General features: G+C 59.5%; 1 protein-coding gene and 1 long non-coding RNA gene across 4 annotated transcripts; one reads left to right on the top strand and one right to left on the bottom strand.

Moving 5' to 3' along the window:
- Positions 1-885: 885 nt before the first annotated feature.
- LOC119873252 lies at positions 886-8116 on the top strand. Its single transcript, XR_005357603.1, has 3 exons — positions 886-991; positions 7716-7872; positions 7973-8116. It is a non-coding gene; the product is annotated as an uncharacterized LOC119873252 (long non-coding RNA).
- Positions 8117-11437: 3321 nt separating this feature from the next.
- LOC489082 (neuropeptide Y receptor type 4-2) lies at positions 11438-18629 on the bottom strand. Of its 3 annotated transcripts, none has more exons than XM_038534557.1 (2): positions 18585-18629; positions 11438-14946 (listed from the first exon to the last, which is right to left on the bottom strand). In XM_038534557.1, the coding sequence occupies exon 2, from the start codon at positions 14904-14906 to the stop codon at positions 13779-13781; it is 1128 nt and encodes a 375-aa protein (XP_038390485.1). In that variant the 5' UTR covers positions 14907-14946; positions 18585-18629; the 3' UTR covers positions 11438-13778. The 3 variants fall into 3 exon arrangements, with proteins under 3 accessions (XP_038390485.1, XP_038390487.1, XP_038390486.1); XM_038534559.1 differs by lacking the exon at positions 18585-18629 and adding an exon at positions 16809-17977; XM_038534558.1 differs by lacking the exon at positions 18585-18629 and adding an exon at positions 16196-16744.
- Between the last annotated feature and the right edge of the window lie 4319 nt (positions 18630-22948).

Here is a 22948-nt window from a genome sequence, read left to right as displayed (position 1 = left end):
ACGTCTGTGACTGAGCTCCTCCCCCACTGATCCCCGTAGGCCCGCTGCCGCCTCCCATCCCCCCATGATGTTGCCCACTCCTGCCCCTCCCCTTGGCCAACGAGTAAAGACAGCTTCTCTTTTTCGTTGTTGCTATTGTGGTCTGTCCACTTGTTTTGTTTTTTTAGGTCCCACATACAGATGGAATCATGGGTATCTGTCCTTCACTTATTTCACTCTTATCTCCCTTATTTTCCCTCTTATTTCACTTAGCATTAATATGCTCTAGGTCCCTTAGAAGAATTAAGTCAATTAAATACATCAAAAAAGAATAGAAAGGAAGAATCATAAAAGGACTGCCTGGTCTAAGTTCATTTTAAAACCCGTGCGAATCAATAAATAGAACTCGAAAGGGAAAACGAATCTAAACTGACACACAAACGGGCATTATCCACGGTTTGGTTTTCATCTGGTTTATCTGTACGTCCTAACTTTTGTTTGCATGAGACAAAGTTAAACTTGGCTTTTTTGTTCAAAGACAAAAGTATAAGTCATTTGTGCAGCATTCGTTTCAAGAAAAGGGGACTTTCAAAAAAAAAGACACCAGAGGGGTCTGGGTACCTGGCCGCCCGGCAAGGGTGCAGCCGCCGCCACCTCAGCCGCCACCTCTACTCTACTTGTTCAATAGTTCTAAAAACCAAGTGTTTCTGAGCCAAACGTCTGCTCGGCCCCGTCTGCATAAGGAAGTCTCCATATCTGCATAGGAACACATGCGTGTGTTAATTGGTCTTTGTTGATAAACACACACGCGGTAGATTCCTGTGTCAACACTGCGGCCGGGCGCCGCTGGAGGAAGCGTGATGGGGCGATAAGCAGGAGGCGCTCCATGTGCCCGGAGCCCGCAAAGCGCGGCCGCCCGCCGACGGCTCTCTCCCGCCGTGCTCCATCTACGTTATGCCGTCCTGCTACTTACACACGAACACTAGACGGGCCTCCCGACGTCCAGGCCGAGGTGGGTGCTCCACTCGGGAGCCGCCTGGGCTGAGCCCGAGGGACCACTGCAGCCTCCACGAGCTGTGCTGCCCGGGGGAACCTTCCGGTCCGCCCTTCGGCCTCCTCCCTAGAGCTCAGCCCTGAACCTCCAGGCTCCTTTGTCTGTCCTCCGTGGCACTCACTCCAGGCCAGGCATTGCGTCGGCCACGCAGCGGGGAGGGACCCGGGGCCGGGGGGGCCACAGCCAGGAGGACGCCCAGACAGACGTCCTTTCTTCCGTCCCGTTCTGACCCGTTCGGTGGCCACACAGGCAATGAGACAAGGCGCCGGGGAAAGTGCTCGGAGAGTGAACTTGGACTGTTTGCAGGGACTCAAGGGCGGCATGTTTGAGGGACAGAAAATCAGTGGTCGGTGGAGGGAGCAGAGGCTGGAAAAGAGCGTGAGGAAGGCGGCCAGACGTGGGCCGGCAAAGGCCCGGGGGCCACGGAAGCGCTGGGGCTGCAGCCTGCAGGGCTGGGAACCACCAGATGGTAGCGGCAGGGTCGGATTTGCACCTGGAGCCGGAGGAAGCTGCCGGACAGCAAGGCGTGACAGCAAGGCCGGACGCGGAGGTGCCCCTGAGGGAGCTTCTCGCCGTAGCCGCGGGGCAGGAGCTGTCAGGCGGCGGGGTGGCGGGGTGGCTATGAAGGAGGCCCAGCGGGAGCGCAGGGCAAGGGCCCGCTCTCTTTGGGCTTGCCTTTGGGTGTGGGGGTGTCGCCCACGGGCACGGGAAGTCTGGGGACCGCCAACCTGCAAGAGCGGCGGAAGCCAAGGGAACCCAACGCAAGTGCTCACGGGGAGTCCGGCAGGTGGGCTGCAGAGGCCCAGGCAGGGCCAGGGAAGGGCTGAGCCCTGAGGGCCAGAGTTAGGGGAGCGGCCGGGCGGACGTGGGGGGCCGCGGGGCGTCTCCGCGGATGTGGCGCTGAGAGCGAAGTGCTGCCGAGGCCGCATGGGGAGGGGGCCGGCGTGCGGGGAGCAGCAGGCCACGTGGGCCTCTCCGGATGGCAACTCCAGCTGCGGGCGTGACCAACGGCTGAAGCCGGCAGAGCGCGAGAGGGCGGCGGCCGTGGGTCACGATGCTCTCGGAGGAGCTTGATCTCCGAGGAGAAGAGCTAAGAGGGCTGTGAGGTCCCGGGAGCTGCGGCCGCGTCCCGGAAGGCCAGGGCCTGCGGGGAGGGAGCCCAGGGCCACTTGGAAGGACGCGGCCCGACGGCCAGAGCTTCCCCAGGGAGTGATCCACACACGCCTGGGGCTGTCGGTCCCGCAGGCTCAGGGCTGGGACACTGGCCAGTGTGGAGCCCCGCGCAGGCGGGCAGGAACGTCGAGGAGGCTCAGGGACAGGCTGCCCGCCAGGCCCACGGCTCGACGCCGATGCTCTGAGCCCTGAGCGCAGGGGACGCAGGCCGCATGGGCTGGGGCTGGAGCCTGGGCGACACGCGGGCAGCAGCGGGACCCGAGCCTCCGAGCCGCCATCCCGGTGCCTTCTCGGTGTTTTGGACACTTGCGGCTCGTTCCCCACGTGTCCATCGGTGCTCGGTGAGAATGCACACCGATGACGCTGTTGCCTGGCCTTTGCCAGGCCGGTGCGCGGCTCTGAGGCGGCCACTGCTGACCTAAGTGACTGACGTAACCGCCCGGCCGCAGCCCCAGCTCCCGCGTGGACTTGCCGGGCCCAGGGCAACCCGGCTCTGAATGCAACGAGCCTCGGGCCACCCCCTGCTGGGTCCTGGGAGCTCAACGCCAGGGTTGGGGGGGTGAGGGGGTGGGGGGAGTGGGGGGGCCCTGCCGAGGGCCTCTGCTCGGGCTGGCAGGGTCGGAGGGAGGCCTGAGGAAGTACCTCGTCTCCCACGGGATACAGAAATCATGGACCCTCCCAAAAGTGCACAGAATCCTGAGAACATTCTAATCGAAGCCCCCATTTGACGGATGCGGAAGCTGAGGCTCGGTATTAGCAACCTCCAGGCCCTTCTCAGTGAGCTGGTGACATGGGAGCCACACACGGGGAAGACGGCTGCCATGGCGACAAGCCCGTCACCCCCTGGCCAGCGCACTGGACCCCGCGTGGCTCAGGACGGGTCAGGGCCCCGGGGAGCAGGGACGTGTCCCGCAGCGCATGCCGCCACCCTGGGGACGCGTCAGGACAGGAGTGTCACCCCTGCCCGTGCCTGTGGGCCAGGACTCAGCGCTTAGGGCCACAGTGGCCTCGCTTAGCAAGCTGAGCCCAAAAGCTGTGGAAGTGGCCTCAGGGCCCAAACTCCGATGCGGAGCCCGGATGAAGTAGCAGGGGGCTCAGGGCCCGCGGGACCCCAGACGAGCTCAGGGATGAGCCAGTGGCCCTCTGCAGGGCCCCGCCGCTGATCCACCAGCTAACATCCGGCCCCCGGAAGCCCTGGCCTCGGGCTCCTGAGCAGGGAGGCGCCCGCCCCTCTCCGGGGGACGGCCCCAGGGTCTGAGCACCCCGCCAGCCAGCTCCCCGAGCTCCCAGCTCCAACCCCCTCGGGCCGGCTCGGTTGTCGCCTCCCAGGACAGGACACCCATGCCCCCGTGCCAGCCCATGGACAGCAGCAGCAGCCGCAGCACCTGGCTGCAGCCACAGGGCCTCCCAAGGCCAGCACCCCCGCCAGTCACACCAACCGGCCTCCTCCTGGCGCCCCCCCCACCCCGCCGCAAACACACGGGATCTGCTGCCTGCGGCTGTGCTCACCACCCGCCTGGCACCCAAGCCCCCAAAGGGCCCTGGGGGGATGGGCCGGCCCGTGTGCACGGGGAAGTGGGTGGCTCGAACCGCCCGCCCGCTGCGGCACCCAGCTGGGCCACATGCTGAGGGGCGTCCCGAATGAGGTTGGAGGGCAGCGGCCGCGGGCGCTTCCCCGGCCCAGGCCTCAGGCCCTGCTGGGCGCAGGCGCGGGTCCAGGTTGCACAGGTGCTCAAGCACCCGCCCCCCACACTCTGTGATATTTAACTCTTCTATTTTTTATTTTATTTTATTTATTTATTTGACAGAGAGTGAGCAAGAGCGAGAAGGGGGAGTGCGGAGGGCGAAGCCGACTCCCCTCCGAGCAGGGATCTCAGGACCCTGGGATCACGACCTGAGCTGGAGGCAGATGCCCAACTGAGCCCCCCAGGCGCCCTCATATTTAACTGTTGTGACGCTCTGTCCTGGGGGAAGTGGTGCAGGCTGCCACCTCGGAGCTGCCAGCCGTGCTGATTAGAGAGCCCAGTAGTCCTTCCCCAGGACGCGACTGAGGCCCCCCCGCCCCCCCCCCCCCCCGCCAGCTGGCAGCACGGCTCACACCTGCCCAGGTGAGGTACAATCTCCCCGTGCCCCAGACACCTGGGTTGAAGAAATGTGGGTCAGGAAACAGTGGGTAAGGGAGGTGTCTTCTTGGGAAATCCTGGCTCCGCAGCACCTCCACCTGCCCCCACACCCTAAGGTCCTGAAGCCCAGAAGGGGCTGCAAGGGACGTTCGCATGTGGCAGCGGGCTGCTGGCCCTGCAGAACACACTACCCAGGGAGGGAGATAAGGCTATCGGGGTTTGCGACGCGGGGCCCGGAGCTCTTTGTTCTGAATGCGCGCCCTACTTTCCCTACCGTTTCCTTGGCAGTCAAGACAAAGACTAATCAAATGCCCATTAACACCTTTATGAATGAAAGGAAATGTATTTTAAGAGAGCTTTGTGCTGATACACAATTGCCCTGATAAACTTCTCCAAGTCTGACGGGAATCCATTCCAAATAAATGGTGACATTTAAGCAGCCTGTAACCCCAAGGGCCGGGGTGCAGCCACTCTCCGCAGATCCCTCCCGCCCGGGGCAGGAAGTGCTTGGTCGCTGTCAGCGAGGAGAGCATCCTAGTCTGCTCTGCAAACCCCTTCCCGGTATCTTCTGGAGACCCCGGGGCCCCAGGCTGGTGTGCCTCCGTGGATTGGCAGCAGTCTAGCAAAATATACCAGACCCTTGAAGACACTGTGTAGGGAGAAGCCCCACCACCAGACGAGGCCACGCCAAGATCTCTGTCACCAGGGGATGTCTGCCCAAGTCAGCACGACCCAGTTTAAGACAGAGACGAGAGCTGTGCTCATTCCTCCACCATCAGACATCCCTCAACACGCTGTAGGAATCAAAGATTTCCTCTTTGAGGAACTTGCAGATCTTTGCAGCATTTCTTGGGTATTATTGGTCCCTGCAAAGTGGTAAGGACAGAACTCCCGGCTTCCTGCCAAGAAGTTTGACTTGAGGCTGTTCTTGATTTTCTAAAGAAGCGAGGCCATAGAACAACTCACCTGGTGAGGGCAACCTGCCTGATGTCTCTGGCTCGGCTCTGGGGAAATAGCCCCTATGTCCGGCTTATGCTGCTCTGTCCACCGGGACACTGTCCCACCCCATGTCCTACGACCCCAACATGTTTGCTGACCTCAGTGCCCTATCACCAGATTCAGCTCTAGGCAACTGGAATTCTTTTGGGCCATGCCCAGCTCCAAATCAGCCCACACCCTAATCTGGCCCCCATCCGCATGGATTGGTCAGGCCTTGACCCAAGGTTTCCCTAGAGCTCCAGATCTAAGCACCTGACCGTCCATCTGCATGCCCAAGTGTGCCATCAACAACATGTCCTAAGATGAGCTACCCGTCCCCCAAATTCTGCTCATCTGGTCCACCTGGTCATTCTGATCCATCTCATTAAATGCACCAACTGACCCCTACTTTCCCAAGCCCAGAACCTGAGAATCTTCCTTCTCTCCCCGACACCCAAGGCATCCTGTCCACTTGACACCTAAATATGTCTCCAATGCATCTCTCCTCTCCAAGCCCACCTCTGCTTTGGTGTTTTGTTTTTTTTTTTTCCTGCCTGGCATCACTTTCTTTGAGAGACTACCTCTATCTCCTGCTATAATAATGCTCCCACCAAAACCACGATGAGGTCCCACCTCACACCAGTTGGGATGGCTAAAATTAACAAGTCAGGAAACAACAGATGTTGGTGAGGATGCAGAGAAAGGGGGGCCCTCAACCCTGTTGGGAATGCAGGCTGGTGCAGCCACTCTGGGGAACAGCATGGAGGTTCCTCAGAAAGCTAAAAATAGAGCTACCCTATGCCATGGCAATTGCACTAGTAGGTATTTACCCAAAGGATACAAGCATGATGACCCAAGGGGGCACCATTCCCCCCATGTTTATAGCAGCAGTGTCCACAATAACCAAACTATGGACAGAGCCCAGATACCCATCACCAGATGAACGGATAAAGATGTGGTACACACACACACACGCTGGAATATTACTCAGCTATCCAAAAGAATGAAATCTTGCCATTTTCAAGGACATAGAACTAGAGGATATTATGCTAAGCAAAATAAGTCAGTCAGAGAAAGACCATATAATTTCACTCCTATATGGAATTTAATATAAACAAAACAGGGGAAGGGAAGGAAAAATAAAATAAAATGAAAACAGAGAGGCAAACCATAAGACACTCTTAATTCCAGGAAACAAACTGAGGATCACTGGAGGGGAGGCGGGTGGGATGGGGTAATTGGGTGATGGGCGTGAAGGAGGGCACGTGGGTGTTACACGCAGCTGACAAATCACTACATTTTACCCCTAAACTAGCAATACACTTACGTTAACCTCATTGAATGTAAGTCTTTAAAACATAATAATGATAATGATGATAATAATAATACTATCAGAGCCATGTGATTCAAGTGAAGTTGACCCACCACCCTGACCCAGGGGTAGTCCCCGGACCCAGGCCTGGCTAAAGAAGGTGTGCAGCAACTTGGCCACGGTCATCTGTTCAGGACTGAGCCATGGGAAGCCTCTCTTGGGTTCTGCCTGGGCGCAGGAAGAAAGCTATGCTCCTTGTCCCTGTGCTCATGAGGAGCAACGGTGGGAGCTATGGAGCCTCCTCCTGTCCACGTAGGAGGATGAGGCCATGAAGAAACCAGTAGAATTAAGGAATTAGAGTTGTGGAGACAAAAGGGTAAGGGAAGGAGAGTCCCGATGTCATTGTTTGAATCCCTGGATCCAGCCTAAAACCAAAGAACTTCCTTTGGAAAAGCTCCATCCCATGATATGAATCCATAAATCCCTATTTGGTCATAACCAGGTTGAGTTGGGGATCTGTCTCGAGGAACTGAGCATCTGGTGGACACAATAGCTCCCATGGTCGGGTCTTTCTGCCTTCAAACTCCCCTCCTGTACTGGTCAGCTAGGTTGCCATAACGATGTATCACAAACAAGGTGGCTTAAATAATAGAAATGTATTGTCGCAATGTTCTGGAGGCTGGAAGTCCAAAATCAAGGTGTCACCTGGGTTGGTTCCTTTGAAGGCTGTGAGGAACGTGTCCAATGCTCCTAGCTTCTGATGGTTTGCTGGCAATCTTTGACCTCCCTTGGCCTGTAGAAGCATCACCCAGACCTCTTCTTTCATCTACAGTATGTACGTCTCTCTCTTCAAATTGCCTCCTTCTATGAGGATATCAGTCATGTTGGATCAAGGGTCCACCCTCCTCCAGCCCGGCCTCACCCTATACCTGCCATGCCCCCTACTTCCAAGTAGGGTCACATTCTGAAGTACTGGGGGGTTAAATTTTCAACATTATGAATTAGGGGTGAGGGACACAATTCAACCGGTACCATCAGCCAGCCCACCTCCAGCTCTGCCCCGCATCAGAGGTCGCTCGCTTATGCCCACCTTCAGATCCTCTCGTCTTCGCCTGCTGGTCCAGTGGCCACCGCAGCACCCAGCTCTGCAAGGTTCTGACCGACTTCCTGCAGGTGTGACCTGGTGCCACATCATCTTATACACTCACCGCACACCTTCTCACCCCTCCCCGGAGCTGCTCTGTTCAGGAGAGGTGAGTTCAAGGTCTAAGAATGCACAACTCCATGGGGAAAACCCCTGATGAGTGAAATACAAGGATTGATGGTTAAATTCTTACTTCTTTCTCCTTCCAGAGAGTCTGTCCTGAGACTTACACAGAAGATCAAGTAATCCGCTGCCTTTGAAAAACAGCCAGTTCAGTAACACGACTTCGAATTGGCTCTCTCTCCCTCCCCGTCTCACTCCCCATGTCCTCACTTCATTCTCCAATAAAGGAAAAGCCCATAAGCCTCTGCCTCAGCTTCTCTTTACGGGAACCCAGGCCAGCTCAGCCACACTGATCTCTCTAAATGAAACCTGGCCATGCCATTCCCCTGCTTAAGGACCTCCATGGTCCCTCCATTACTCATAAAGTTCAAACTGTCTAGCTGAAAGCCAGATGGCAGCTTGGAGGTCATCTGGTCAACATTTTCCCTGCTGTAATATTCCAAGTCATGGACTTTGGAATTCATCAGATTCGGTTTCAAATCTGGCTCTTTTTGAAAATCTGGATAAAGTTTTTTCCCCCTCCATTCACTTCTTATCTACCCAATCTGAAGGTTGAAGAGGCAATGCCTATAGCGTGTCTAGCGCAGTGTTTGGGGCACTAAATACGTAGTAGCCAGTATTGTTACAGACGCAGAATCAGAAACCAAGATGCAGAAGGGGCCTCTGAGGATAACACAGCCAGCTAGCAACAGCTTTACTACACATGGAACCAAAATCCTATAAAACCCAATGCCTACACCCCACAAATAAGAGGGAAATATCACTCCCTTCAGATTAACTTAAAAAGTTTTTAAATGTATTCACTCTTCAGATACTTCTTTTGCACCTCCCCTATGCAGAGAGTCCTCCAGGAGTCAAACCGTGAATAAAACACACAAGGTCCTTGCCTTCATGGGGTTTGCATCCTAATGGGGAAATAAGGCACCACACAACAAAGCAATAAATGCATGTAAGCGTGTCATGGGGTGCCGAGTCCTATGGCATAAAGTAGGCATGCGGGGCGAGGAGGTTGTATTTTCATAGCGTGGCTGGGGAATTAATCTTCTGAAAAAGGTTCACTTAAGGTGAAGGGAACAAGGGCGTGAAAATGTGGATATCAGAGGGTAGCGTCGGGGTAGGAAGTACAAAGGACTGAAGTAAGAGCAATTTGAGAGTGCTCCAGAGACAGCAGGAGGCTAGCGCTGCTGAAGGAGGTGGAAGAGGGGAAGGGTGGTGGCCAGTGAGGTCAGAGACAAGCAGATGGCCAACTCGGGCAGGCCCTGGAGGAGGGATGTGGCTCTTAGAGGTGATGGAAAACCAGTAAAGGGTTCTGAACAGAGCGTTTAAAGGACTGCTCTGCCCGAGTGAAACCCTCAGAGACAAGGCCACCGCAATCATCTTGGAGAGAGGGTGGTGATGGCCTGGACCGGGGGGCAGAGCCCGGGAAGGTCATTCTCGATACATTTTGAAGGCAGAGTTTAGAGAACTCACTGGAGGGCTGTAAGCGGAATTGGACCTCAAATGGTACATTCTGAGAGTAAGTGAAGGAAAAGGAATGATAAAACTTTCTATGAGAAATGCTTGTTCCCCAGTCATGGAGATTAAATGTGCAGACGTTTGGCAGTGACGTGATGGATAAGCTCTGGGTATCAAAAAAGCTGTGCCCACGGGCCTTGGACAGCTGTGGTGACTTATACTTATCCTTAACTCTTTATATCTGTTATCCTTAAGTATTTATGCACTTGGAGGGTTTCCAACACATCTTCATTTGCCTAGCAGCTACAATGTGTGATGTGGTTCCCAATGGGGATACAGGCGCAAACAAAAACTCAGCATCCTTGGGAAGCTTCCTTTGGAAGCTGGATGTACAAACCTGAGAGCAGGCTGGAGAGTCACATCTGAGAGCATTAGACGCATAAACAGTGATGTTGAAAGCCAGGAAGCTGGGTGAGGCCACCTAGGGAACTAGAGGTGGGCCTCCCTGTCTCTCGGGCGGGGGGGGGGGGGACATGCCAGTATTCCGAGGGCAGGGACACCAGGTCCAAGAAGGAACCTGAGAAGGACGGTCCAGCAGAACCATGAGTGGGGTGTCCCGGAAAAGCCACATGCAGAAAGAGACTCGAGGAGAAGGGATTGATCGACCAGCTGCCAAACATTGCTAATTGGCCACAAAAGACAAAACTGAGAACTGACCGTGGGATCTGGCGACATGGGGAGGTCACTGGTGGCCTTGGCAAGAGCTGTTTGGATGGACAGGTGAGCACAAAAGAGCATGGGAGGAGAGCAGCAGAGACTTCAAGATCAGACAAGCCTTTGGGGGAGCTCTGGGCAAAGGAGAGGCCAGAAGTGAGGATGCTGGACGCTCAGGAGGGGAGCGGGCACAGGGTCGCGAACAGCAGAGGTCTGCTCTTTCATGGCGACCCCTCAACAGCGGCCGGGCTACAGCAAAACAGGCACAAGCCGCTGAGCACAAACCATTCCAGCCTCTTTGGAAGTCAGTTTCACAGTACGCGTCAGGAGCCTTGAAAAATGTCCACGGCCTTTGACCCAGTAATTCCACTCCACTTCTCCTCTTCTAGGGAAATAATTCCAAATACAGGAAAAGTTCTCTGCGGGCGCCTGGCTGGCTCGTCAGTAGAGCATGTGACTCTTGATCTCCAGGTCACAAGCTCAAGCCCCACACTGGGTGTGGAACCAACTTAGAATATTTTTTAAAAATAATAAATCAGAAAAAAGTGGTCTTGCATAGAAGCTCATCACGCAGCTACACATAATAGGTCTAGAAACATCTCCATTCGCCACAACAGATGATGATCATGGATGTAGGATGGGTCTAGTCATTGGACTATACACTCTATGAGAATAGGGACAGGGTCTGTCTTATTTACCTCTGTATCTCTAGCACCTACCATGTGACATATCTGTTGAATGAATGAAAATTCTTACAAGGTTAAGCAAAAGAAAATATTAAAATATATCTCAATATCGTGCATAAATACGCACACACTTACAGTAGGAGTTCAACCATGTTTTTCCAATAAAACTAACACTATATATACAAAAACTAAAGAAATAACTCACAAAATGTAAACAATGAGTGTCACTGGGTAGCAGGACACGATTTCCCTTTTTCTATTTTGTTATTGCATGTTTTGGGGTATGTTTAAGAATGAACGTGATTAACTTTATAATGGGGGAAAAAACGAGCCAATGTCATTCCTGGAAAAAGGCAGGGCAGGAGTGAGGCAGGATTTATGCTCCCACCTCCAGGTTCCATAATGCTTTGCTCCAAGGGTCCCCAGGGGGTCTCTGTGGGTGGGTGGCTCCAGCCCGAGCCCCAGGGCTCCGGGGAAGATGGGCTGCTCCCATCACAGGACCAGGGACAGGGACGCGCCCGTCAGCTGGGAGCCAGGAGCCTTATTGCCCCGAAGGAGGTAGCAGCTTTACTGGCACATTTGCTAAATCCTTAATCTGCTCTCAAAAATGACACACAGCATCGTGGAAGACCGCTGGTGACAGTTTTCAGTGAAATCTGAGGGCACATTCACTAAGGACGTAACTGCACAGCCTGGTCATTCAGCAAATATTTATTGAAGGAATGAGAAGGTGTCACAAGAATTACGTCCGCATGCAGATGGAGAAGAGACAAACAAGCGCGGCCAACGAGCCACCTCTTCGGCAGCACCACCGCAAGCCCATCTCCAGAGCTAGGGCTCCCAGGGCGCTCGTCGAGATCCCACCGTGGATGGAGCAGAGCTTCTCACCCTCAAACATGTGCACCGCTGACTTGGAGATATTAATCACCTGAGGATTCTGGCCGCACAGGCCTCACGTGGGAACCGAGATCCTGAATGGCCACAAGCGCCGGGTGATGCTGAGGCTGCTGGTCTGCTGAGCATAGTTTGAGCAACAAAGTCCTAGGGGGCCGGGGAACCAGACAACTCCAAGGGCCATGAGGACCTGGGAGTGCAAAAAACCATCCGGGCAGGTTGTGCCAACCCGAGCAAGTCGAGGGGAGCACAGAAGATGCTCAACAAAGTTTTCACCAACTACCCCAAGTCCTAATGCCAGATGCCCAGCCCGGTTCCCCTGTCCTCAAGCACATAGGCACCCTAAAGCATCCTTATCCCCAAGCACCCCCACTGCAATAGGCAATGAGACAACGACTCCAGACAATGGCACAGGCTCTGCAGGGGCCTGAAGCCCCCAAATTCTTTGGGAGGCCTGGCGAACGACATCTTGCCGGGATGAGCCCAGGGCCTGGGCTTGGCTGGCAGGGGCTTACAGGGAGCAGCCAGCAGCAGATGGCACCAGAGGACAACCACAAGCTGCGCCCAATAGGCTGGCTCAAAACCTATCCCAAAAGCCAGGGTAAAGGTCAACAGAGGGACGGAATGAGAGATGTGAGCAAAGGCTGGGGTGAAACAAACAGCTCCGGGAAGGGAGCTAGTGGCTCTAAGAGCACTGGTCTTGGGTGTCGGCTACACGAGGTCTTGGTCAGCCTCAGAGTGAGACTCCTCCAGGCCCCCAGGCCACAGTGGGTCTAGCCACTGCCGCTGTGCCAGAGCATGGGTGGGTCTGCGGGGCAGGAGCCAGCCCGGGACCCGCCACAAGTGGCCCAGACACGATCCTGGCCTGCCTGACGGGTCTGCACGATGACAAGTCCTCAGATCTGGCCCAGCAGCGAGGACTGGGGCATGACCTCCATGGGGAGACAGTCATGGTCAGTGTAGCCCTTCCTCCATTGCCCCCAGTGGGCTGGAGGAAGGGGGACCCCTACTCCTTTCAGCCAGCATCCCATTAAGCCACACTAAGGAACCCCTGGCCCCTACCCCTACGGAAGGCTTGGTGAGGCTTTGGGACGACCGTGCACATCGCCCAGAGCAAATCAGCTTAGCGGTCAGAGAGTGCAATGAAGGAGGCCGGGGTCCCAGCCTTGAGCGCTGTCGGCCTGGCAGTGGTCAACGCTGTGGAGGGTCACAGAGTCCCGGGCTTGCGGCCTTGTCAAGAGAAGTCCTGTCGGCCGGGAAGGGCAGGTCAGAGAGCCCTGCCCGTGCTGGACCGGGCCGCCACGCACCTGTGCTCAGCTGAGCACTCGGCGGGGGCGCATGTGCCACGTTCACCGGCAGGGGCCCTGTCCCTGCAGCAGGGCCTGTCCTCGGGATGGAGCACAAGTTCTGTGACAGTGCAGATGCCCCCCAGGGTGCCTATCAAGGGGAGATACGTGTAGGCCCGTTTCCACATATGGTGGCAGAGGCCGTGAAAGAGAAAGGTGGAGGGAGTGTGAATCCTGGAATCCTGCTGCCCGGGGCCGACTTTCCCCTGTAGAGGAGCGTGAGGACCCAAGGTGACCGGGGTCCATGCTCTGCCTCGGGATGTGCCTATCACGGAACAGTAATGCCTCTATCTTGTCGTCAGAGACGTCCTCACCGCCTACGAAGCCTGCCCACCAGCATCACCTCTCCCGGAGGAGAGGGGTTGACCGAGGTCCAGAGCTGTGACCCCATGGGCTCCTTCCCTCACCCCACAGGGACCTCACAGACCAGGGACCTGGCAGAGGCGAAACCCTTGTGTCCCCAGGCTGAGCGTCTGTTTGTCAGTTAGAATGAAGTCTGCCGCTACGCGCAGAGCATCTCTGGCCTGGCACCTGCGCAGGCTGTAAGGCCTACTGCGACCTGCGGAATGCGACTCAGAATTCTCCCAGGAACAGACGGCTGGACCATCTGAATGGCAGGCTTCACAACGCAAATGGTTGCAAAACCCTTGCTGGCCCCTCCGGGCTCCAGAAAGCCAGGAATAATGGAGTGCCGCCAGAATGCCAGAAGCGGTGCCGGTAAGGATGCGACCGGCCCACGTAGCTGGGTGCAGAGGCTCGGCGACGGACACGGCAGGGAGAGGCCCCGGCCCCGTTGGCTAAATGGGGTTAGACCTGCCACTGAGCCTCAGAGACCCTTTGGAGACCTCCGTGTGCACCGTGGACAGGGGCATGTGCTCGGATTCATCCACGGGGGCGCTCTGTTGACACGTCAGCACCAGGGCCTTGACCTCCTTCTTGAAGTTGGTGTTAAGAAAGCCGTAGATGAAAGGGTTGACGCAGGTTGAGGCCATGGCAAGCAGATGACACACCAGGAAGATGAGGTTGCCATAGCAGATGGGGATGGCCTCGTGGTACCAGTCCTCCAGGCTGTTGAACACATGCAGGGGCAGCCAGAGCACGGCGAAGGCAACCACCATGGCCACAAGGATCCCGTTGATCCGCTTCATCTGCCAAGCCCGCGAGCTGTAGGTGCCCTTGCGGAATACCCGCTTCCGCTTCCGCAGGTGCCGGTAGACACGCGCGTAGCAGACCAGGATGAAGGCCAACGGCACGCAGTACTGGAAGAGCAGCAGCGAGGTGGTGTAGACGATGCGGTGGTGGTGCCGCGGCCACGACTCCGTACAAACCAGCTTGTCCGCCAGAAACTCCACGGCCTTGGAGTGGTTCCTGTGAAAGACATTCTCAAGGACGCTGTTGACCAGGAAGGGCAGGGAGAGCAAGCAGGCGGTGAGCCAGATGACCGCAATCCCCAGGTAGGCCTGGGAGATGCTGGGCTTCCAGCCGGTCGGGTTGATGATGAGCTGATGCCTCTCCAGGGCCACGAGCACAAGTGAGAGGATGGAGACCGTCACCGACATACACTGGATGAATGCCGACACCTTGCAAAGGGCCTCGCCGAACACCCAGTAGTCCATGATGGTGTATACGGCCGTGAGCGGCTGGCAGATGAGGCACATGAGGAAGTCGGAGAAAGCCAGGTTGGCGATGAGCAGGCTGGTCACGTTGGCTTTCTCCTTCTGCCTGATGGTCACACATATCAGGCAGAGGTTGCCCAGGACGCCCACGACGGTCTCGATGCTGTACGAGGTGACAATGAAGACCATCAGGTCCACAGAATCCTGGCAGTGGTCGGAGAAGTTGTAGGGAACGCCCCTCAATTTGCTCCTGTTCTGACCCTGCGGGGATCCTGGGAGCAGCAAGGCCAGGAAGTGAGAGATGTTCATGGTGCACGAGAGAAGATTCCAGAAGGGTCAGTGACGATGCCTACAAAGCAAACAAATGGTATTCAGGGATCGCGCCTCCTGCCAGAATCCAGAGAGAAGCGGGGGCCAGGTAGAGAGGCTCATGGCCGCTGCTGTCCCCCAGCTGCTGGGACCTGGAGACCCCGAGGCTCAGACGTGTCAAGCCACTTGCCCACAGTCACACAGCTAATGGGGAACAGGGCTCGGCGGCAAACCCGGGTCTGACGCCACGATTTGTCATACGAGTGCCCTCCGACCTCAGGCTTCCGAGCTGTTTAATGACAAGGAATCTAGAGTTTCATGTGCCGAGTACCGGACAGCAATCCTCTGGTCACATCTGATCTACACCAAGACGGCAGCAGGTGCCACCGCGGGCTCGCGTCTTTCTGCAGCACCGCCGGCCCTTCGGGGTAAAACCCAACCTCAGAGCTCGACACCCCCTGGTCCTAGGCCCAACCTGGCTGCCAGCCTTGTTTCTCAGGGGCACACAGCAAAGGGAAGGCCGTCAGGTGTGCAAAGACCGGGTTGCGGGCACGCCGGCCCTCCCCTGCCCGTGCCTGCCCGTCAAGCCCATCTGTGACCCCACACGAGTCCCTCATGATCAAGGGCCGATTTCAAAGCACTGGGGCTTGGGGGGCACCAGGCGGGAAAGCCACGGTGGGGACCAGGACGGAGCCCAGTGGCCAGTGGGCCCCTGCACGTGCCTGCACAGGCTGGGGGCCCCCAGGGGGAGCCCCACAAGCCCCCAGCCCGGAAAGGCCCTGTGTGTACAAGGGCCGAGGACTTCCAGGAGTGCACCCCAGGGGCCAGGTGGCATGGACCCGAATCCAAGAGCCCCGGGTCCGCAGGAAAGCTGCATTTCTGGTACAGGACCTGCTGGGAGGACACAGGACCCTGGGGCGGCACCTGAGCAGAACCAGGGCGGGAACAGGTAAGACTTAGATGCCACCAGCGCCTGGGAGGGCCGTCACCATCCAGCCCGACTCTACCGTGGGGACTTACGGGGTCAGGGTCACCAATGGTCAGAGTGAGGGCGCCTGGGGGCTCCGTGGCGGAGCCTCTGCCCCCGGCTCAGGGTGTGAACCCAGGATCCTGGGATCGAGCCCCACGTCCCGCTCCTGCTCAGCAGTGAGTCTGCTTGAGATTCTCTGTCCCTCTCCTTCTGCACCTCCCCATGCTCGTGCCAGCTCTCCCGGGAAGGGAAGGGGATGGAAGGGAAGGGAAGATGAAATGGTTGGAGTGGGAGCACACGGGGGCGAGGAGTGGGCCACCTGCTGCTGGGCTCTTTCCCTCAAGAGCAGGTGCAGGCCCGTGTCCCCGGGATCAGAACAGTATCTTTTGTTGCACAGGGAGAGCCGCCCTTGGCATCTGGGGCAACAGCAGAGAGACCTCTCGGATCCCGGGGAGGCTGCAGGCCGTGAGCTCGTCCTGGGTTCAAATTCTGGCTTCGGCAAAGTCACTAAGCCTCTGTCCCCTGGCAAAGTCACTAAGCCTCTGTCCCCTTGTCCCCTCGGCTGTGGGAGGGGCCGGGGAAGCGATTCTTATCCCACAGGATGGCCTGGTTCCCTCCTGGGTCAGGGGAGGAAGCGGGCAGAGAGGGTCTGAGCGCAGGCCCTGGAGCTCTCCCTCCCCTCTACCCTTTCAGGTTCAGTCTCCATCTTAGTCCCTTGGACGAATCGCACAACTGGACAGACCGGGTCCGGTTCAGGAGCTCTCCGTGCCACCCCCCGGGGAGCCGAGCTACCCACGCGGCAACAAGACCAGCCTGGCACAGCGGAGGGGCTCGTGGGACGTCAGCTCCCTTCTGTCCCGCCGCAGCCCACCCACCCCAGCTGCAGGATCCCGCGCACTTCCCCAGGAGGAGCGCCCGGCTCCGGCTCTCACCCAGAGCCTCCTCAGGCGGTCGTACGGGAGGGCACAGAGTGGGCACCAGGCACCTACTCCAATCCTCTGGCCCGTGCCCAGCCTCACAAGGGCACCAGCCCCGCTGCGGCGCCCTCCGCCCGGCCCTGGCACAGTACCCCCTCCCCCAGGGCTGCCAAGGCCATGCTCCCACCGCTTGCATCTCCGCGCTGAAGACCATGCTGTCCACAGGCCCGCGGCCAGCCTGTGAGGCACCGTGCCAGGCGCCACGCTGCCCTCACTCACTGCCCCGTCTGTAGGTGAGGCCCCAGGACGCTGGGGGGTCCAGGGGCGCTAAGGAGAGGGCAGTGGCCACCAGCCTGCAGACGGGCAGACGAGACTCTGTTTGGAGTCTGGTCCCTGGACGTCCCGGGAGATGCATGTGGGGACGGTGCAGCCAGAGGCGCAGGGAGGGGACTGGACGCGCAGGCCGGGGAGGGCACGCAGGAGCCGAGTCTTGGAAGACAGAGGGTGGCCTCACCCCGGGGAACAGAAGGGACAGCAGCCTTCACTGCGCTCTGGGCGCCTGATGCCCCAGCGAGCACCGATCCAAGCACACCCTCGGGGAGGGCGACACCCAGTTAGAGCGAGGACCTTGAGGTCCCACAGCTAGTGGGAGCCCCACAGCCTGACTCTGAGGTCCCGCCCTGGGCCCTGCCACACGGGTGCTGAGAGGGGAAGCGGAGGCAGGACACAAGCTGACGTGTGGGGGCAGGGGCAGGTGGGAGATGAGTCCCCAAGGTCCCTGCCAAAGCCTGACGGAGCCCAGGGGTCCAGGGGGTGCCCAGGGGCACTGGCAGGTGGCTCAGGTCCCCTGGGGACCCTGTCGTCGGCCAGGTGGAGTGCTCTGCCCTGTGGTCCCAGTTTGCCGGCTCAGAACCCCACCTCCCAGCAGCTCCCGGAGCCTCCTCCGCAGGCCCTCGGCCTCCCCAGGCAGGCCTGGGCTCCGGGTCCCTAACACAGTGACACTCGTACAGTCGCCTCCTGGAACCTCGGAGGCTCCCCAGGCTCCCGGGCAGCAGCAGAGCGAGGGCCCCCAGGAGGAGGCCCGAGACTGCCACTGCCATGGAGCTAGAGATGCCCGTGCAGGCAGGTCCCTCCTGGCCAGGGGAGGTCACATCCCTGAGCTGGGGCCAGAGGCCACAGAGACCACCCCCTGCCCCCCTCACACCGAGACCCCGCTCCCCACGCACCCTGAGATGCCCCGTGAGGCCTCCTGGTGCTACCCTGACTCTGCAGGTGCTGATAGCTGTGGGGACCCGCGGGGCCCCTGAGCCCTGGTGCGACCCCGCGGCCTGGCCCCCACCGTCCCAGGGAGACCAAGGACCATGACACATCAGAGCAACCGGTCAGGGGAGCTGCTGGGAAGGGCTGTCAGGACTGGGGCGCCCCCTCCCACCACCCCGTCCCTCCCCAGGTCCCAGGGCTCTGCAACCGGCAGCCACGAGGCTCCGCGCCCCCATACCCGCCCCGCCCCGCCCCTCCCCAGGCCCCGGGCTCCGACCACCCCGGCCCGCTCCCCCGCCCCTCCCCTCCCCTCCCCTCCCCAGGTCCCAGGGCTCCGCGACCCCGGGCCACGAGGCTCTGCGCCCCCATACCCGCCCCGCCCCGCCCCTCCCCAGGCCCCGCGCTCCGACCACCTCGTCCCTCCCCTCCCCTCCCCGCGCCCCCACCACCCCGTCCCTCCTCTCCCCTCCCCTCCCCCTCCCCGCGCCCCCGCCACCCCGGCCCCCGCCCGGCACCCAGGGGCCCGCCTACCCGCTCCGCCGCCGGCGCCCTCTGCGCAGCCCCGCCGCCTCCGCCCGCCCCGCCTCCGCCTCCGTCCCCGCCCGCGCCGCCCCGGGACGCCCGGCCCCCACCCCGAGCTCCGGCCCCGCTCGCCGGCTCCCCGCCCCCCCCCGGACCCCGCAGGGCGCCCCCGGGACTGCGCTGCTCCCGCCTGGGCCTCGGCGTCCCCCTCCATGAAATGGGCGGCTCGTGAGCTCGTGGCGGGATGCGCTGTGGGCCTCGCGGCGCCTCGGGTCCCGGTCCCGGGAGGGAAGGCAAACGGGGGAAGAAAGTGAGTCCCGAGGAGTGAGATGCTGCGGGGACAGGTGAGCTCCAGGTGCCCCCTGCGCCCCCGTGACCCCCGAGCTGCCACTCGCTGGGGAAGGGGCCTGGAGCTGCAGGGGCAGCTGCGGTTTATGGCATCTGCGGCTCTATCCTCTCGCCTTATCTGATCATCACAGCAGCTCCCAGGGGAAGGCATTTTTCCTCCTTCACTGAAGAAGCCGAGAGACTCCAAGATTGAGCCACTGCCCCGAGGTGGCTGCCGAGCAGCCCTGGGTGGCCTGCAGGCCCGAGCCTCTGCTCCCAGGGCCCTGGGGACCCTCTGCTGTGGAGCACGTCCGCAGCTTCCCAGGCTCCGCGGCAGAGGCAGGTGGCACCCGAACTGCTTGTGTCCCCATTCCCCGCCCCCAGGGCCCCAGGAGCTCCTCTGCCCCCAAGGCCCAAGCACGGGTCCACGGGTCCACGCACAAAGGCAGCATCTGACCAGGGAGGAAGGCCACGCAGTTAACCTTGATCAGAACTGTGGCTTCCTGGAGCCTAGAGTGGACAATGTCTTCTGTCCGGAAGCCGCTCCGCCACCGGGGGCTCTACCAACACCTGTTGTCCGCTCGCCACCTCCTCGTGGGGCAGCTGTGCTGCCTGGGGCCTGGCTGCTGGGCCCTTCCGGGAGGTCGCCACAGCCCTTGGCCGAGACCCTGCCCAGGCCTCAGGAGTCTGGGCCCTAAGCCCGGGCTCGGAGACCCGCCACGGAGCCACAACAGCCAGATGGTTCGGGCAGCCCAGCCCTGCTCTCAGGCAGTGGGAGAAGCACCTGCTCTCCCTCCACCCTCGCACCCTGGCCAAGTGCCCTCATCCCATTTCTCGGTGAGAAAAAACTGAGACCCAGAGAATTGGAACGACTCGCCCGTGGCCCACGTTGCAGAGGGCCAGGCTGCGATCTGCGGGCGAAGTCGGAGCTGCTGCAGCACCGCAGCGCCCCGCCCCCCCCAGCCCCCAGCCCTGAGCCCCGGAGGGAGCGCCTCCCTGAGGACCCGGAGCCCCGCAGGTGCCCTCCCCGGCCCGGCCTCCGCCGGGGAGGCAGACAGCACCCTCTGGCGGCAGCGGCGCAGGAGCGGCCAGAGCGGCCCCAAGAAAGCCGAGGCCGAGCTAGAAACTGGGCACCGTGCTCCCCCCCCCCCCCCCCCCCCCCCCCCAGTCTGGGGCCACGAGCCCGGTCGGGGAGGCCCTGAACCGTGAGAGGGGAGGCCTTTTGTCTGGCCTCCTAGACCTGGAGCCTCCGCGATAAACAGCCTCGCGATGGACACGTTTCCCCCCCTGCCCCCCCTCAGCCTGTTGCATGTGAATCACTTTGGAGCTAAATGCAGACCCTAATCCCTCAGACACCTGGGCTCCCCCAGGGCTGCCGGGAAGGCTGAGTGTCAGGAAGGATGGATGCGCCCCAGCAGGCCTCTTGAGGGCAGGGGGCCGCCCTTTGAAACCAAGCCCTTGTCACGAGTGCTGTCACCACCTGGAGAGCCAGGGGGGCAGGTGGTCGAGAGACGGGCGCAGGCGCCAACTCCCCGGGCCGCACGTTCTCTTGGGTGGAATGGAGCTAAGAACATAAGGCGGCGCCTGAGGGCTGCTGTGAGCAGCAAGAGCCGAGATGCCAGAGGCCCCCAGCGGGGAAACAGGCCTGGCCCCGTGGCTGCTGTTGTCCTTCCCAGGCGCCCGCCACCCCGCGCCACAGGCTCACGGGCCGTCGCCAGCAGCTCTAGTCCGAAAGCTCCCCAGACCCACGCTCCCACCTGAGGTAGTCCTACACAGTCCTCACAGGCCACGCCCAGCCTCGGTCAGTCTGTTTCTCCTTAAACCCTCCCAGGGGTCTCCCCAGATGCCTTCTCCACTCAGGCTCTACGCTGCTAGGGACTCTCCCTGCGATCCACGTCGCCAGGTTTGTGCAAATGTTGCTCCTGTCGCCTGGACTCCCTGAGCTCGTGGTCCACTTAGGAAGCTCCTACGCATTCTTACAGACGGAGCCCCTACAACCAGCCCCCGGGAGATGTCCCACTCCCCCTCACGCTCATTCTAAAGGGAAGCTGTGAGTGTGTTCCCCCCACAGAGAGCTCCCGGGCAGCCGGCCTGCTTTGCTCCTGGAAGATGCAGAGCAAAGAAAGCCATGTTAGCTTTCCAGGAAAATCAGCTTGGTCGCTCATTTTAGGAACAGAGAACCAGAGAGTCCCACATGCTTAGGAAATCAGCAGCACCAAGGAGACAGGTGACAGGTGACCGACCCCACATAAAGCTGAAGTAGTTCGGGGACGAGAGCAGAACTTTAAGAGATCATACATGTGCGTGAGAGAGATTAACGAAGCTGCTGGATTCGTAAAACAAGAGCAGATTGCTAGGAAACAAGAGACCTCGAAAGCAGGAAAGAAGCCTTGAGCATTAAATATATGATTGCTGAAGTTGAAAAGCATTTTATTGGAAGGGATGGCGGGGGGTGGGGGCAAAGGAGGGAAATGTCTCATAATGTGGAGCAAAAACACAAAAAGATGGAAAACCTAAGAGCAAAAACAGGAGACATAGATGATTAGTGCAAATGATCCCTTATCCAATTAATAGAATTTCCAGGAAGGGAGGAGCAAGAAAACGAAAGGTAGCGCATCGGTCACAGACGGGGCAGGGAAGCGGAATCTTCCCCCAGAGAGTCCAATGAAGAGACATTAGCTGAAGAGCAACCCAGGGGTGTGGGCAGGGGTAATGGGATGAGGCCCCCAGAGATGGGGGAAGCAGCCACCACCCTACTGGTAGCGGAGCAAGGGGGGAATCCTGTCAGCAGAGCCGGGGCCTGTGCAGGACTGGCCCCCAGTGAGCCGCTACGGTTGAGGCCTGCACGACCTCCAGGGCCGAGCATGGAGACAAGGGAGGTGGGACAGAAGCGTCCTGACTTCTCTCCTTCCACTTCTGGGCTCCTGGGGCTCCTGCCATCAACCAGGGCCCTGGGAGAGGGAGCGCGGGCAGCAGGGGATCACGCAGCCTCCCCAGGTGCAGAGGAGCCCAGCACAACGGCGAGCATGGCTCTGGGTGACTGTCCGCAGACGGTGCCCGGGAAAGGGATTCTGAACAATAAACTTCCCCAGAGATGTGGGTTGGAAAGATCTCCTGGGTGCTGCTCAAAATAAAACTCTTTGGAGCACTTCTGTGGCTCCGCTTCCACCCCCTCCCCTCCTGAATATCCACATCTGTACCCAAAGTTTGTTCCCAGGGCCTCCGCGGTTCAGGGAACAATGCAGTCCCGGAGCCATCAGTAGAGCTGAGCAGGGGGTGTCCCGTGAGGGGGAGGCCAGGGTTGCAGAGGCTGGAGGCCGAGGACAGGGAGCCGGGGAGGAGAGGAGCTGTGCGGGACCACGTGGGGGCCGCACCCAGCCGGGGAGGGGTCCAGGGGCCCAGCGCCAAGCACTTGAGGACGGCACCTAGGGTGGCAGGGGGCACAGGGTGTCACAGCAGGGTGGAGAGAGGGCCCAGGTGAGGGGCGGGAAGCCGTGTCGGAGCCCAGTGCGGGGACATGGATGGGCTGCGGCGGCCGAGAAGGGAGGGGGCTGCCCACCCCACGCAGGGGCACAGCCCCACGGCTCATGTGCAGACCGTGAAGCCGCCAGGCTCCTCACCCGTGGAGAAGGTTCTTACAAGCCCAGAGGGGAAAACAGCAGAACGAGCCCGGGGTCCCCATCACAGCGAAGGTGTTGCGTGGGCGCAGGCTTTCTGTAGACACATGGGCCTCACCTGCGGCATCTGCCTGACACGAACTTCGACTCCACGCATGTGAACGCCGAACACATTTGGTACCAACAGCAGTTCTGGATTTGATCGTCCCTGGGGCTGGCGAGACGCAGGAGTGTCCTCCCTTGCAGGCGTGATCCCGAGGCCCGGCCCCCGGTACCCGCGCAGCTGTTCTGTTTGCACCGTCGTCCGTACAGCGTCCAGTAAGTCGCGTAACAGTCACCACTTTATCACGAACTAGGCTTTCTGCGCCGTGACGGGGCCCAACCGTAGATTGACAGGAGCTGTCCGAGCCCGGTGAAGCTCAGCTCAGC

The sequence above is a fragment of the Canis lupus genome, chromosome 4 (assembly GCF_011100685.1).
Source record: "Canis lupus familiaris isolate Mischka breed German Shepherd chromosome 4, alternate assembly UU_Cfam_GSD_1.0, whole genome shotgun sequence".
Lineage (NCBI taxonomy): Eukaryota > Metazoa > Chordata > Mammalia > Carnivora > Canidae > Canis > Canis lupus.
This window is presented reverse-complemented; position numbering and strand designations above follow the sequence as displayed.

Bases quoted from the DNA above. Each gene is read 5' to 3' on its own strand.
- LOC489082 (XM_038534557.1), bottom strand. From the start codon at position 14,906: ATGAACATCTCTCACTTCCTGGCCTTGCTGCTCCCAGGATCCCCGCAG.